The sequence below is a fragment of the Nyctereutes procyonoides genome, unplaced genomic scaffold (assembly GCF_905146905.1).
Source record: "Nyctereutes procyonoides isolate TBG_1078 unplaced genomic scaffold, NYPRO_anot_genome, whole genome shotgun sequence".
In the NCBI taxonomy this organism is placed as follows: Eukaryota; Metazoa; Chordata; class Mammalia; order Carnivora; family Canidae; genus Nyctereutes; species Nyctereutes procyonoides.
The window spans coordinates 55,610,607-55,625,796 of record NW_026575020.1 but is presented as its reverse complement, the minus strand read 5'-3'; the positions used below and the strand labels follow the sequence as shown (position 1 = coordinate 55,625,796).

General features: G+C 62.1%; 1 protein-coding gene across 1 annotated transcript; it reads left to right on the top strand.

The window, feature by feature from the left end:
- The first annotated feature begins 774 nt into the window (after positions 1-774).
- On the top strand, positions 775-14,252 carry UNC13D (unc-13 homolog D). The gene is made up of 32 exons (XM_055330135.1): positions 775-988; positions 1,705-1,740; positions 1,977-2,084; positions 2,203-2,262; positions 2,354-2,420; positions 2,663-2,843; positions 3,191-3,235; positions 3,368-3,436; positions 3,575-3,644; positions 3,760-3,864; positions 3,974-4,066; positions 4,152-4,255; positions 5,354-5,471; positions 5,582-5,706; positions 5,820-5,910; positions 5,999-6,055; positions 6,133-6,230; positions 6,333-6,384; positions 6,456-6,589; positions 6,684-6,804; positions 7,148-7,291; positions 7,488-7,586; positions 7,688-7,894; positions 8,079-8,147; positions 9,169-9,248; positions 10,580-10,685; positions 10,777-10,848; positions 11,468-11,551; positions 11,645-11,765; positions 11,921-12,044; positions 12,457-12,653; positions 13,373-14,252. The coding sequence occupies exons 1-32, from the start codon at positions 872-874 to the stop codon at positions 13,492-13,494; spliced, it is 3,276 nt and encodes a 1,091-aa protein (XP_055186110.1). The 5' UTR covers positions 775-871; the 3' UTR covers positions 13,495-14,252.
- The last annotated feature ends 938 nt before the right edge of the window (positions 14,253-15,190 follow it).

Sequence of the window (15,190 nt, the reverse complement as noted above, 5' to 3'; positions counted from 1 at the left end):
GCTGCTCCAGTGAACCTCCACATCTGGGTGCAGGGGAGGGGAGGAAACCGCCAGAGCCCATGCCCAGGCCTGCACCCCCTGGGCCCTGGCCTGGAGGAGAGCCTGGGCCTGGCCTCAGTGGGCCCTGGGGCTCTGAGAAAGCGCTGGACTGTGTCCCTCTCCTGTCCTGGCTGCCAGCCCCGCCCAGGAGCCCTGGGCCTTGGCCAGCCCCCTACAAGGGCACTTGAAGGGAGCACCTCCTGACCGTCCTTGTGGGGGCGGGGGCCGCGGGGCCCTCTCCACCCAGCCCAGCATGGCTTGGCCCCGTCACCTTGGTGGAATGTCACCCGTGGGGTGGAGCCGGCTGAGCAGCCGGCTGCCTGCTAGGGAGATGCCTCTCTGGAGCCCCCATCCTGTGCCCTGCCCTCCTCCATCCTAGGTCTGGGGTCCATTCAGGGAAGTCTGTGGGTGAGAGGCCCCCCAGACACCCAGGGCAGCCCCCTCAGTCCCTGGCCCAGCTGGGTGCACACCCACAATGGGGCAGGGTGGCAGCCTGGCTGGCCCTGACGCCCCCTGCTGGGGAGCACCAGACACCCCCCCACACACACACCCCACCCCACCCCGGGCCTCTGGGGGAGGGTGTGGAGGGGCCGGGCCTGCCCACTGTGTCCACCTGCCTCCAGCCTGTTTAGTTCCTCCCAGGATCTCGGCCAGGGAGGGAGGAAGGTGCAGGCCTGGGGTGGTGCAAACCCTGACCGGAACCCCCCACCTGCCCGCCCCCACCCCTCGCGGCGCAGGGTGGCACCGGGTGCTCTTTGCATAATCCTGTGGCTTCGCTATCTTCCCCCGCGGAGGCAGCTCCTCAGCCGCAGGGAAGGGCAGAGCGGCCACCATGGCGACACTCCTCTCCCACCCCCAGCGGCGCCCTCCCCTCTTACGCCAGGCCATCAAGATAAGGCGCCGCAGGGTCAGAGATCTGCAGGATCCCCTGGCCCGACCCGCTCAGGAGGTAGGAGTGACCTCAGCGAGGAGAGAGCGGCCAGGGTGGGGCCCGGCTCCGCGGCTCCCGTGCGGTGCGGGCTGGGCTGGAGGACCTGGGCCCCCTCCCGGCCCGTCGCAGCCCCCGGGCAGGGCCTCCTGGGTTGGCAGGCCGAGGTCGACCACGTGAGCTGGGGGCCCTTCCCGGGTCTCAGGTCTGGGGTCCCAGCCGCTCTGAGCCCCCCTGTGGAGGGGCCTCCTGCCCTCTGGTCTTCCGGCCCCAGAGGCACTGGCTCCATCAGCCTGGGAGTGTCCCCGCCGCTGGGCTGCTTGGGGATCAGCTGAGCAGCCCCCAGGCCGGCTTGGCATGACCCCCCGTCTCCCACCTCCACTGCTGGGCCTCACTTCCGCCGCTGGGGTGCGGAGCGTGGCGGCCCGATAAGCAGCGCTGCTTCCTCTGGGGAAGGAAGGGAGGTTGGGGCCACGGGTGTCGAGAGCTCAGGCTGCTGGGGCCGCTGAGCGCCCATGGACCCCAGCCACGGCAGGCCAGGGGACGGGCAAGGCGGCCCGGGGGCTGGACTCCCAGGAGGCCTGCTGTGGGAACAGGTGGGCAGCACTGGTGGCTTGGGGGCCGGGAAGTAGGGGGCCCCGCGCCCTGGCCTGGCCTGCTCCGTGAGGAGCCGTTTCTGCGGCCTGAGGCCTGCTCCAGGCCTCGGGGACACCTTGTCTTTTCACCTTTCTCCCCAGATCGAGCCTCCATCCCATCACCTCTCCCCGGAGGAGGTAAGAATGGGAGCAGCGGGGGGGGGGGGGGCACGGGGACACACTCCTGGGCTACTGGCCAAGGCTGATGGCAGCAGCAGCGGAGGGGGGCGCGTCCGGGTCTTAAACCCCGCACCCCCTGCACATTGTGTCCCAGCTTTGGGTGTGCAGTGTTGGTGCTGGGGTGGCCAGTGGGGCTCCCCTTGCTGTGGGCAGGCAGGGCTTCCTGAGGTGACCCTGCTCCTGCTGTGTCTCAGCGGGCCCTGCTCTATGAGGAAACTCTCTACACCATCCTGCACCGCCTGGGGCAGCCTGAGCCCAACCATGTGCGGGAGGCCTCCGAGCTGCTGCAGTACCTGCAGGAGGTGAGTCCAGCCCGCCCTCCGCCCGCCGTCCTGCAGCCCGGACCCAGGAGTCCTCTCTCTCTTGCCCGCCCAGCCAGCCCTGCCCTGTGCCCCCAGCTTCTCATACTCCTACCCCCAGGCCTTCCACATGGGACCCGAGGAGCACCAGCAGATGCTGCAGCAGGTCCAGAAACTTGAGGTAACCCTGGTCCGGGACCATCCTAGGCTAGGACAGGGGCTGAGAAGCCCAGCTCCCTCTGGGACTCAGGTTGACCCTTCCATCCTTCTAGAAGCCAATATTTTGTCTGAAGGCAACAGTGAAACAAGCCAAGGGCATTCTGGGCAAAGATGTCAGTGGTGAGTATGGGGGTGGTGAGGGGCCCCGAGGGCCTTCTTCCCAGTCCTCCTTCCCTTCCCTCCGTTAGTCTGTCCAGAATTCAGCTGGGACTCCCATCTCCCAGATGTCCCCTGGGGCTCACCCTGGTGCAGCTGGTCCCAGGCCCTTCGAGTCTGGGTTGGGGAGGGTCTCTGCCCCTGAGACTGGGGTGATGAGGGAGCCCAGCCTACACCCTGAGGCTTGTCCTTCCCCTCCTCCTCAGGATTCAGTGACCCCTACTGCCTGCTGGGAATTGAGCAGGGGGTGGGTGTGCCGGGGGGCAGCCCTGGGTCCCGGCATCGGCAGAAGGCTGTGGTGAGGCACACGATCCCCGAGGAGCAGACCCACCGCACCCAGGTCATCACCCAGACCCTCAACCCCGTCTGGGAGGAGACCTTCATTCTGTACGTGGCCCTTGCCCCAGCCCCTGTCCCCTCCATGAGCTCAATGGGACTTCCTGGCTCAGGGGACCGGAGGAGGGGCCTGCTCACTAGGCCAGGGACACAGAGGAGGCCAGACGGGACAGAGCCGTGGCACAAACACCCTGTGCTGGCAGGCGGTGGAGGGTTGGGCACGGCTGGGTTGATGGTGGGTGGTGGGCCCAAGCCTTACCTCAGGGGAGGGAGGGGAGTTTGCAAGGAGGGGCTCAGACTGGACAGTGGATTAGTGGGGGCAGGAGCTTCGGGGGACAGGGGACAGGCTCTGGTCGCTGCCCTCCAAGGCCCTCAGCCACACTCTTTTCTCCCTGTAGGGAGTTTGAGAACATAAGCAACTCGAGCTTCCATCTGGACATGTGGTGAGGGGCCTGCCCTGCCCGTCGGGGCCAGGGAGAGAAGGGGGGAGCGGAGCCTGGCAGATCCTCCTCCCCGAGGGCACCCAGGACCCCCTCTCCGTCTCCTGCTCCAACCTTGCCCCCCCACCCCCCCAGGGACCTGGACACCGTGGAGTCCGTCAGACATAAGCTCGGGGAGCTCACAGACCTGCACGGGCTGCGGAGGTGAACGTGGACACTTCCTGCCCTTCCCATGCCTGCGGGTTGCCTGCGGGCCAGGCCCCGGGGCCGCGGGAAGGGGACAGACCCCAGCCTGACCCCCGTGCCTTGCCCCATCCGTCTCATGGCCCCTGCCCTGAACAGGATCTTTAAGGAGGCGCGGAAGGACAAAGGCCAGGACGATTTTCTGGGGAACGTGGTTGTGAGGCTACAGGTGAGTGGGGTCAGGAAACGGGTTCTTGAGGGGCTCAGGGGAGGGGTTGTGGGTCCACACCAAGCAGAGCCTGGGGTCTGCCTCCCATTGCCTCTCTGCCCTCCTGGCCTGCCAGGATCTGCGCTGCCGGGAGGATCAGTGGTACCCTCTGGAGCCGCGCACGGAGACCTACCCAGACCGGGGCCAGTGCCACCTCCAGTTCCAGCTCATCCACAAGCGGGTAGGCCTGGGCCCAGACCAGGGGTCCTCCAGCGGCCTGCCTGGGCCAGGTGGATGGGCCATGCCGGGGATGGGGTCGTCTCCTCATGGCCATGCTGGCCCTGTCACAGAGAGCCACTGTGGCCAGCCGCTCCCAACCCAGCTACTCGGTGCATCTCCACCTGCTCCAGCAGCTTGTGTCCCATGAGGTCACCCAGCACCAGGTACTGGCCTCCCAGGGCTGGGGGGTGAGGAGGGGGCACGGGTCCTGCCTGCCAGGTCCTGACGCCCTTCTTCTTGCCCCCTCAGGCAGGGAGTACCTCCTGGGATGGGTCGCTGAGTCCCCAGGCTGCCACCATCCTCTTTCTCCACGCGACGCAGAAGGACCTGTCCGACTTCCACCAGTCCCTGGCGTGAGTGCCCCTGGGAGGGTTGCCTGGGTCATGGGGGGGTGTAGGGGCTCTAGCCTCTCCCTCCCTGCCTGTCCTCCTAGAAGCTGGCACACCAAACCCCCTAAACCCTTGAGAGATTTCTGTTTGGCCCTGTGTGTTTTAAGTTTTGAGTCAGTTGCCAACTTCTAAAAATCTGGAGATTGTCCATACAGACTCGTACCCCCAGCTTCCCGCGTACCCTAAGCGCTGTCGTTTTGCTGGGCTGCAGCTGGTCACAGCAGAGCGCATGGCCTCCCCAGCCCCTCACGGCTGCCATGGGCTCAGAGCCCCCCCCGGCACCCTCTGAGTCCTCCTGTGCCTCTGAACTTACTACCCCTGCCGCAGACGGCAGCCTTGCTCCTCAGCTCCATTGCTCTGGGGTCAACAGATTTGTGCGCCGCATTAGCAAACCTGTGTCGAGGGCCCGTCATGTCCCCAGGGCTGTAATAGGTTGTGGGGACGTGTCTCAGGTGAGGGGCACACAGCTGGGGTCACAGCAGGTGGAATGAGAGCAGACGCTGCCCTGGGCCACGGCTGACACTTGGTATTGAGTGGGGGGTGGACGGAGGCTGGGAGAGGACGAGGCCTATAGGACCATGGGCAGGTGGGTGTCCCCGGATTGGTGGGGGAGAGGGGGGAGTGCTGGACGCAGGAGTAGGTACCCACAGTGAGGGCCCACTGCCATGTCCCAGGGGCAGCCAGGCTGCTCTCTCCCCCGTCCTCCGTCATGGTCCCACATGGTCTCATCTCCTCTTGGTCGTCACCATCTTCAAATGTCCCCTGAACTGTCTAAAGGGGAGTCCCAGTGGATGTTTGCCCGTATGCTTGAAGGCTCCAGTCTGCACATCTGATTTTTCAAAAGGAGCAAGAAATCCTAAATTTTAAAATCACAAATATCCCCCAATTTGAGAGGTAGATGATTCATTTACACGTCTGAAAAGCACCCTGACGAGGGTGATGGGGGCCCACGGGCGGCCTGCGGGGCAGGGCGTCTCGCTGTCCCCCCCAGGGCCGGTGAGCTAGCAGGAAGGGAGAGGCCCCACCCCACCGGGCTGGGCTGAGGGCCCCCGTGTGCCGCAGGCAGTGGCTGGCCTACAGTCGTCTGTACCAGAGCCTGGAGTTCCCGAGCAGCTGCCTCCTGCACCCCATCACCAGCATCGAGTACCAGTGGATCCAGGGCCGGCTCAAGGCGGAACAGGTGGGCAGCGGGCTGCGGAGTGAGGAGCGGTGTTGGGCGGGCGGGGCTCGGGGAGCAGGAAGGCCGCGCGGGGCCCCCTCATGCTGCTCCCCACTCTGTCCGGCCCGCAGCTGGAGGAGCTGGCCACCTCGTTCAGCAACCTGCTGGCCTACGGCCTCTCCCTCATCCGGAGGTTCCGGTCTGTTTTCCCCCTGTCTGTGTCCGACTCCCCAGCCCGGCTGCAGTCTCTTCTCAGGTTGGCGACTAGCCCTCCCCCTTCCTCGGTGGGGTCAGGGCCGAGGGAACAACCGGGGCACCTGCCGGGGCCAGGAGTGGAGGCATCCTGGACACAGCTGTCTGTCTCCACAGGGTCCTCGTACAGATGTGCAAGATGAAGGCCTTTGGAGAACTGTGCCGGGACAGCGCCCCACTGCCCCACCTGGTGACCGAAGCGCTGAAGGTACGGGACTCACCCAGGGGTGGGGGGGACGAGGAGGGCAGGTGCCTGAGCCTGGCAGCGCTCCCTGCTCACGCCCCTCTGCCTGCAGACTGGCACCGTGGAGTGGTTCCACCTGAAGCAGCAGCACCACCAGCCCATGGTGCAGGTGAGGGGGCTTGGGCAGCACGGGGGCGGGGTGCTTGCTCCCTGCAGCCCTGCTCAGTGCCCCTCTGTCCCTGCCAGGGCATGCTGGAGGCGGGCCAGGCCCTGCTGAGCCTGGTGCAGGACATCATAGTCGACCTACGCCAGTGCCAGCACACATGGAACAAGATCTTCCAGAAGTGAGCAGGTGGCAGGGTTGGGAGGTCACGGCAGGGGCTCAGAACGGGACCAGAAGGACCCCTGTGTGGGCCACCAGGTCACACCCGTTGCCTTCCTTCCAGTACCCTCAAGGTCGACCTCTTCTCCATGGCTTTCCTGGAGCTGCAGTGGCTGGTGAGTCTCTCCCTGGGCCTTTGCCCTCTCCCCTGGCTCTGGAGCCCTGTCCCCACGTCTTCCCTCTGCAGGTGGCCAAGAGGGTGCAGGACCACACGGCGGTGGTGGCGGGCAACCCTGTGTCCCCAGAGGTGGGCGAGAGTCTATTCCAGCTCTATGTCAGCCTCAAGGAGCTCTGCCAGCTGGGCCCGGCCCCCGCAGAGAGGTGGGCAGTGGGCCGTCGGCTGGAGAGAAGGGAGGGTCTGTGAGGGCCCCGGCGCCCCCCCCCCCCCCCGCCGCTGAGCCCTCACTCTCTCCAGAGATGGCGTCCAGGCCCTGGATGGCTTTCACCGCTGGTTCCAGCCCGCCATCCCCTCCTGGTTGCAGAAGACTTACAATGTGGCCTTGGCGAGGGTGCAGCGCGCCGTGCAGATGGACGAGGTGGGGGCGGGGCCCCAGACGGGGCGGGGTCCGGGCTTGGGGGGCGGGGTTCGGGGCTCTGCACCTCTAGGACTCACCAATGCTGGTGACCAGCCCTTGAGGCCCGTTGTGTGTAAAACACTGCCTCCTGATATCCTTGGTTTGGACTGTGGCTTTCCTTTAAAGACTCTGATCTTTGCAGCCTGGGGGGCTGGGTGGAGCCTTGCGTGTACCCCTTGAGCCCCCTGCTCACCCCCGCTTGCTGGTGGTAGCTCTGAATGCCTGGGGAAGGAAGGTGGGGGGAGGGAGGGGACGAACTGACAAGCCCTGAGGCCTCCTATCCGCACGCTCCCCCATGCCCCAGCTGGTGCCCCTGGGTGAGCTGACCAAGCACAGCACGTCAGCCGTGGACCTGTCCACCTGCTTCGCCCAGATCAGCCACACTGCCCGGCAGCTGGACTGGCCCGACCCGGAGGAGGCCTTCATGATCACCGTCAAGTTTGTGGAGGTACAAGGTCTTCCTGGGTCCTCCCCCACCTTTCCTGGACAGCTTCATTTGACTTACCCTGTTTCTCCCAAGCTCTTGCCCTAGCAGCCTCCAAAGGCCTAGGTCTTAAACCCCCAAGTCACTGAGATTTCCGTGGCTCCCCGCATCAGCCTCCCCTGGGGCTCCCCCCACCTTGATCATCCTCTCCCCACCCCAGGATACCTGCCGGCTGGCTCTGGTGTACTGCAGCCTTATAAAGGCCCGGGCCCGTGAGCTCTCTGCAGGCCAGAAGGACCAGGGCCAGGCCGCCAACATGGTAAGGGCCAGACCTGGATGTTGGGCCTGAGTGGGCACAGGGAGGGCCAGTCCCGGCAAGCTCATGATGCTCTGCGTCCCTGTGCCCATGCCTGCCCTCAGCTGTGCGTGGTGGTGAATGACATGGAGCAGCTGCGGCTGGTGATCGGCAGGCTGCCCACCCAGCTGGCGTGGGAGGCAGTGGAGCAGCGAGTAGGGGCTGTGCTGGAGCAGGGGCAGCTGCAGAACACGCTGCACGCCCAGCTGCAGGGCGCGCTGGCTGGGCTGGGCCACGAGATCCGCACTGGCGTCCGCACTCTGGCTAAGCAGGTACCTTGTGCAATTCACAGTGACCTCCCCCTGCCCCCCATCTTCGGTCTGAAGCATCCTCAGCAGGACTTGGGCTGATGTCCAGCCCCTACCCCTTCCTGAACCTAAATCAGCCTCCAGGTGACCTCACCCTGTCCCTGGGACTCATGCCCTGGCCTCCCCCCACACTGTTTTGTGTCCCCAGCTGGAGGCGGGCATTGCCCAGCACATCCAGAAACTCGTGGACGTCAAGGAGTCTGTTCTGCCTGAGGATGTGAGTGGCCCTCCCTGCTCACTTTTGCCAAAGGGGTTTAGGGTGGCAGAGATAAGTCTCCCAGACTCGGGCAGGAAATGTCCCCTCCTGAACCTCAGTTTCCTCCTTGGACGCAAGGGGGCAGCGTGGGCCATTCCCCTGGCTCTCCCAGCAGCCGAGGGGACTGCGGTGGGGGAAGGCTTGGCCTTTGCCGCCAGACAGATCTGGCGGTCGTGCATCCTTCTGAGCTCCCTGTTCCTACAGGCCAGCTGACGTCAGCGTCCTCGCAGGTCCAGGGGCACAGATCCCGTTGGTTGTGGGGGGGAAGGTTACTCAGCAATTCGACTGTTTAAGGGCTCTGTCACAGGCGTAGATTTAGGCCTGGGGTGTATGGATCAACGAGCGAAGCTCACAGAACCCCCGGCCTTCCTAGAGCTTAGGTGCTGGCAGGGAGGCGGAGAGCTAGACCATAGCCGTGAGGACCACTCCACGTGTGTGTGCGCCCAGGCGCATGCTAGGTAGTAAGAACTAGAGAAAATGAAAATATTTGTATCTATTGTATTTTTTTTAAGATTTATTTATTTATTTATTTATTCACGAGAGACACAGAGAGAGAGGCAGAGACATAGACAGAGGGAGAAGCAGGCTCCTCACAGAGAACCCGATGTGGGACTCGAACCCCTAACCGGGGATCACGCCCTGAGCCAAAGGAAGACGCTCAGTCACTGAGCCACCCAGGCATCCCTGTATTTTTTTTTTTTTTAAGATAGTTTTAGATAGTGGCTAGCAAAGGCCTTCTCCGGAGGGTGACCGCTGAGACGAGACGTAAAGGGAGCCAGAGAGGTTTCTAGGGGGGCGCACAGCAGGGGCCTGGCAGTGGGGGGCTACGGAGGAGCCGGGAGGCCGGAGCCGACCTCCGGCAGGGCTCAGCTCTTGCACACGTTCTGAACGGAGCAGGCAAAAGCTCCCGGCCCTGTCTCCTCTTCCGGGTGGGGGCATGGGAAGGGGCCAGAGCCAGACTGCCGCCCACCGCTCTCCGCAGGCCATTCTGCCTCTGATGAAGTTTCTGGAGGTGAAGCTCTGCTACATGAATACCAACTTGGTGCAGGAGAACTTCAGCAGGTCTGCAGCAGCCTCCTGCCCTGTGGCGCCCTTCCCTTCCACCTGCCCCTCCTTCCCGGCCTCAGCATCCATTTTCAGGGGAGGAGGCAACCGGCCTCTGCTTAAATGCTCACTCCTAGGGACGGGGAGCTCACTACCTTACACACCTGCCCATTTCCCTTTAGGGTGAGCAGAAAGCTGCCAATCCTTTCTCCCTTAGCCCTGGGCTATCTGTGGGGCTTTGCCGACTGCAGTTCTACTCTCCTAACATCACAGGCCACTGGTGTTCCTGTCTCAGGACCCAAAGAAACTTCTAGTTAGGCTCTCTCTTAAAGCAGGGGCCCAGCACACCGGGCGCAGGACTAGAACTCAAAGGTGTGGGCTTTGGCCCACCTGGATTCAGACTGTAGCTTTGCTGCTGCTCGGTGGGCCGATGGAGCAGATTACTCAAGTTTTCCATGCAGATGATCATTGTTCTGACCTCTTACGAGGACCAAGTGAGTCACATGGGGTGCCGAGCCCAGCGCCTGTGCAAAGGAAGTGGTCGGTGACAAGCGGCAGAATGATGACCGTGGGTCCTCCCCGGGGATCTGGGCTCTGAGGCTGCTGCCCCTCCCCCTGGAGGTCCACTCCCAGGGGCGCGGCGGGGCCCGAGGGAGCCCAGCGTCCTTATTTCTCAGGCCACAACATGCCATTTGTTCAGCTAAAACAGTTAAACCTCCATTATAGGGACTCGACTCACTGCTCTCTCAAAAGGTGTTAGAATATTGCGTGGTGCGTAATCAGCACTCAGATATGCTGAACACATGAACTACCTTTTGTGTGACCTTCCTTATTCTTACTTACACAATTCAGCCGTTTTTTTCTTTTTGTACTTAACTGCCTGACTCTACTTTGACATGTGATATTTCAGTTATTTCAGGTAGTAGGTCGCTACCTTTTTCTGCCCAGGAGAGTAGGTGCTTATCCATGTTGAAATCCTATTCCTTTTGGCCAATCCCATATTGAATCAGGATTCGGTCACTGGGGGACCAGCCTCCCCACCGCACCTTGTTTGTTGGGGTTTGATAATCCTACTGAGGAAGATTCTTTGCTAGGTTGTGAGACACATTGATTGGGACTGGCCCCATCTGCCCCCCTCCTTGTCCTGCTTCCTTCAGGAGACCAGCCCTCCCTCCCTACACTCCTGCCTACAGCCCTGGTCCCAGCCTTACCTGAGTAACAGGTGGAAGTGGAGGGTGGGGTAGGGAGGACCTGGGGGTGGGGCTGGGCCCCTTTCTCAAGAGTGTCTCTGCTTCCTCCTCTTCCATCCTCCTGTCCTGTGACTGGCATCCCTCTGCCCCTCACCCCAGCCTTCTGACCCTGCTCTGGACCCACACACTCACCGTGCTGGTGGACGTGGCTGCCTCCCAGCGGAGCTGCCCCCTTGCCTCTAGCAGACTGAAGATTGCGTTGCAGGTAATAAGAGCAGTGACAACAAATAAAAACCCTAGTGGGAGATGACAAATAATAACCCTGGTGGGGTCACCTCAGATGTCTCATCCCCTAGAATCTGGAGATCTGCTTCTATGCGGAGGGCTGCGGCCTGCCACCTGCGGCGCTGCACACAGTCACCTTCCAGGTGGGGGTCTTTGGTGAGCTGGTGGGGTGGGGGGAGCCTGCCTTTCTGTGTCCTGTGTCCCGTATTAACTACATAATTTACAGGGCCCAGCACAAAAAGAAAATGTGGGCCCTTTTCCAAAAAAAAATTTTTTTTTATTTATTTATGATAGTCACACACAGAGAGAGAGGCAGAGACATAGGCAGAGGGAGAAGCAGGCTCCATACACCGGGAGCCCGATGTGGGATTCGATCCCGGGTCTCCAGGATCGCGCCCCGGGCCAAAGACAGGCGCCAAACCGCTGTGCCTCCCAGGGACCCCCCTTTTCCAAAAATTATTAAAAATTTAAAGACAGTAACGGCAGAGCATTAAACCAAACATAAAGCTCTTCAGGCACGGTGAGGGGGTGGCCGTGCCATGGTAAGGGTGGCCACCCTCGAGGCCCATGGCGTCCGTGCCGCGCAGGCCGCCTGAGGGTGCGTTCCCCAGGTGAGCATCCGGGCACCCGGTGCTTTCTGTATCAAATTGCTGTTGGCCGAATCAAACCCTCTGGGCTGCGTGTTCCCGAAGGGGAAGGGCGGCCCCGGGCTGCGGTGGAGAATGGCAGTTCGCGGGACTGCTCGCCTATGCCTGTTCGCAGGCTCTGCGGAGGGACCTGGAGCTGCAGGCAGCTTCCAGCCGGGAGCTCATCCAGAAGTACTACTGCAGCCGCATCCAGCAGCAGGTGAGGCTCCTTCCCCGCAGTCACTCCGGGCGCCCCTGGAGCCCCCTCCACCCTGCCCCACACTGCCCACGTGCGCCCCCCCGCCCCCCGCAGGCAGAAACCGCCTCCGAGGAGCTGGGGGCTGTCACGGTCAAGGCCTCCTACCGCGCCTCGGAGCAGAAGCTGCGGGTGGAACTGCTCAGCGCCTCCAGCCTGCTGCCCCTGGACTCCAATGGTGAGTGCAGGCCGCCCCCTCCCTGGAGCGCAGGCTGCGCTTCCCTCATGCTGCCAGGAGGGGGCGGTGCTGCCAGCAGGGCACAGCCGCAGGCGCCGGGAACTAGGGGCCGGGAGCTGGGAGAGCCTTGGCCCTGTCACCTGCCCACTTGCCAGGCTCCAGCGACCCCTTCGTCCAGCTGACCTTGGAGCCCAGGCACGAGTTCCCCGAGCTGGCCCCCCGGGAGACCCAGAGGCACAAGAAGGAGCTTCACCCTCTGTTTGATGAGACGTTTGAATTGTGAGTGGGTGCCTACCCTTGCCACCCTTCCCCAGCCCTGGACTTCCTTCAGACCTGCTCCTCCCACCTGAGGCCAAGGGGCACCTGGAACAGGGGCTTGCAGGGACCCAGGAGGAGGAGTAGGACCGGGGACAGGAAGTCCACCTGTAGGACTTAGAGACTTGCTTCCAGGAATGATCCTGTTCCTGAGGTCCTCTGTTCCCCAAGACAGGAGGGTCTTGGTTTAAAGTAGCAGGCCAGAGGAGGCGTCCGACGTAGCACATGCCCACTGAGCACTGACGGCGATCCTAATCCCCACCTGCCCATCAGCCCTGGCCCGTCCTCTAGGACCAGCAGTAAACCGTGTGTGGGGGTGGGTGACAGTGACCATGTAGGGGGCAGGCAACTGAGCCCCACTCTGTCCCCATCTCAGCCTGGTGCCTGCTGAGCCGTGCCAGAAGGACGGAGCGTGCCTCCTGCTCACGGTGCTGGACCATGACACGCTGGGGGCTGACGACTTGGAAGGGGAGGCCTTTCTGCCCCTATGCTCGGTGCCAGGCCTGACTGGGACCGAGGAGCCTGGCGAGGTGCCTCAGATCCGCCTGCCCCTCACCTACCCCGCACTCAACGGTAGGCCTGAGCCCCAGGGCAGTGGGGCTTCGGGTGCAGGGCCTGGCCCAGCACTGGGGTGCAGGGAAGAGGCAGCCCACGAAAGCCGGTGGCCCCCAGGGAAGTGAATGAAGTTGATATCAGAGAAATCCCTCCTTGGATGCAGAAGCCAGTGGAGTCAGTGTGGTGGCTTGTGCTGCTGAGTAGATCTCAGTCTAATGCAGAGACCAGTGAAATTTGCTAGGCCATGTGTGGTGTGGCGCTCTTCAGTGGGGGGCAGGTCACCAGTTTACCTGGGGAGAGAAACTGGGTCTCCGCCTGGGGGGCACAGGCCAAACATTCTCTGGGCCGGATAATAATAGGTCACATGTCTGAGTACTTATCCAAGGCCACTCTTAAACACTTGACACGTTAACTCCCAATCCTACAACCACCAACCATGGCAAGTACTATTATTCCTATCTTACAGATGAGTAAACTGAGGCACAATGAGGTTAACTAGCTAGTCTCAGGTCTAGGTAATGGTTGCAACCTGAGATGCGCCTCAGCCTCTTCCAGTGCAAATGGGGTCAGTGTCTGTGCCATGCCAAAGACAGTGAGGTGTCTTGTCTTAACCGTCAGGCTGTCTTGTGAGCTTGGCTGGTGTGTGTCTACTAGTTTCCAGTTTCCGGGATGGCTGGAGAATGGGGCACTGTCTCCTCCTGCTGCAGCCTGACCCCCCAACACGCCTCTCTTCACAGGGGATCCCATCCTGCAGCTGTTGGAGAGCCGAAAGGGTGATCGGGAGGCCCAGGTGTTTGTGAGGCTGCGGCGGCAGCGAGCCAAGCAGGCCTCCCAGCATGCCCCAAGGCCAGGGCGGTAGCAGTGGAGGTTACAGATGGGGTTGGGGTTGGGGTTGGGTGCCCAGTAGGGACGGGCTTTCCTGAGAGCTCTGGGTTCTCTCCACCATAGTGTAGCCCAGAAGGACCCCATAAGTCTGGAGAACCCCAGTGTGTGGAAGGCCCAGCACAAAAATCACCTCTGGCCCTCCTGCCAGAGCAGGCGCCCGTGGTGCTGGTGCAGGGGCCCCATTAGTATTTATATTCCCTCCTTCCTGCCCTCAGCGTTTTCTACCAAACCCCAGCACGAGGTGGAGGGAGCAGCTGTCTGCAGCTCTCACCCCTGCTTCCCTCTAGAAGCTGCTCTGGCAGAGACCTCTCAGCCATCTGTTTCCGGCATATCTATTCCAGTCACTGAGGTGGGGGCTCGGCTCCCTTGGGCCTATCCTTTAGCACCCCTACCTTGGTTCACTGGGGCTAGGGCTACAGCACAAAGCCTCCTGGGGGAGGGAGGGGACCCTGCCAAAGACAAGGCTACAGATGCCCTGCTGGGGAGGGCGGCAGCTCTAATGAAGGGAGCCTGGCTCCTCTCCTGGGGCGGCTGCCAGTACCCTGGCTAAGGAGCCTAGAGCCAAGGACCTTCGGCTCTGAAGAGGTGAAAGCTGGCAGGGAATGGGGCTGGCGTGGAGGGGCAGAAGCAGAAAAGACAGCTTGGCCAGCCATGTCTACTGAGGACACCTCCTCCCTGGGACAGTACCTGCCACTTAGGAACTTTCTTAACAAAAATAAAAAGCCAAAAACATGTCAGTGTCCTGTAAGGAACTGTACTGTTGGCCTGCATCAGGGCCCAGAAGATCACAATCAGGTCATGCCAACTGCCTCCTCAGCCCCCGGGAGACCTTGAGCTGCCCCCACCTGTGGCCTGTCCCCCCCCCATCTCCCCATGTTACAAAGCAGGTGATGTGTAACTGATGCACAAGCAGGGCTTCAAACAAACATTTCTAGGCATGGCAGTTTGTGGGTGTTGCCTGGCACTCCAAGGGCGGAACACCAGGAGTGTGGGTCTCCCAGGAGTGCAGGCTGAGTGGCTATTCTAAGGCTTAAAGGAGCAGGGTCCCGGCCTTGCCTGGATTGGCAGGGGGGAGGTGACCCCTGTATTGAGAGTCACAGAGCCCAAGGCCAGGTTGTCATTCTAGCTGGCCCTCTGAGCCTGCCCAAGTGAGACAGGGGAAGGCGGCAGACGAGATCATCTCCAAGGCTCCTTTCAGCTTCTGAACCTGAGCCCCATACAGAGCCCACTCGGGGCATTTTCTCACAGCTACCTATTAAGCCGGGTAAGAGCAGGTGAAGGAGGTGGCTCAAAGGCGGAGACCCTCCTCCTTCCTTCTAGTGCTTTTATGAGAGGGCAGTAAGTCTGTTTCTCTGGGGAAACAACTTTGGAAAAACAAGTAAATGGGTCCCAGCAGAGTCTCAAGCCCTAGGAGGTCTGTGTCCAAGACTAAAGGTGCCAGCAGGCCTGAGTCAGAGAGCACTTGAGCTCTGTGTAGGGGCCTGGAGCCACCTGGGGGCTTGAAGGTGGCTTTAGCCGCCTAGCCACAGCTTGGGTGGGGACACAAGCTCTTCCCATGGCCCAGGTGGGCTGGGGCCTAGGCTGGGAGGGCCAAGCTGGCTCACCCAAGTCTTTCAGAGGCCCTTACTTGGAGCCCTATTCTCCTTCACCCCCCATGTAAACAGGCTACC

What these genes read in the sequence shown, in the direction of transcription:
- UNC13D (XM_055330135.1), top strand. Translation starts at nt 872, where the DNA reads ATGGCGACACTCCTCTCCCACCCCCAGCGGCGCCCTCCCCTCTTACGC. An exon ending in TCACCGTCAAGTTTGTGGAG is followed by an intron (nt 7,292 to 7,487) that starts GTACAAGGTCTT and finishes TCCCCACCCCAG; the next exon opens with GATACCTGCCGGCTGGCTCT. An exon ending in TCCGCACTCTGGCTAAGCAG is followed by an intron (nt 7,895 to 8,078) that starts GTACCTTGTGCA and finishes TTGTGTCCCCAG; the next exon opens with CTGGAGGCGGGCATTGCCCA.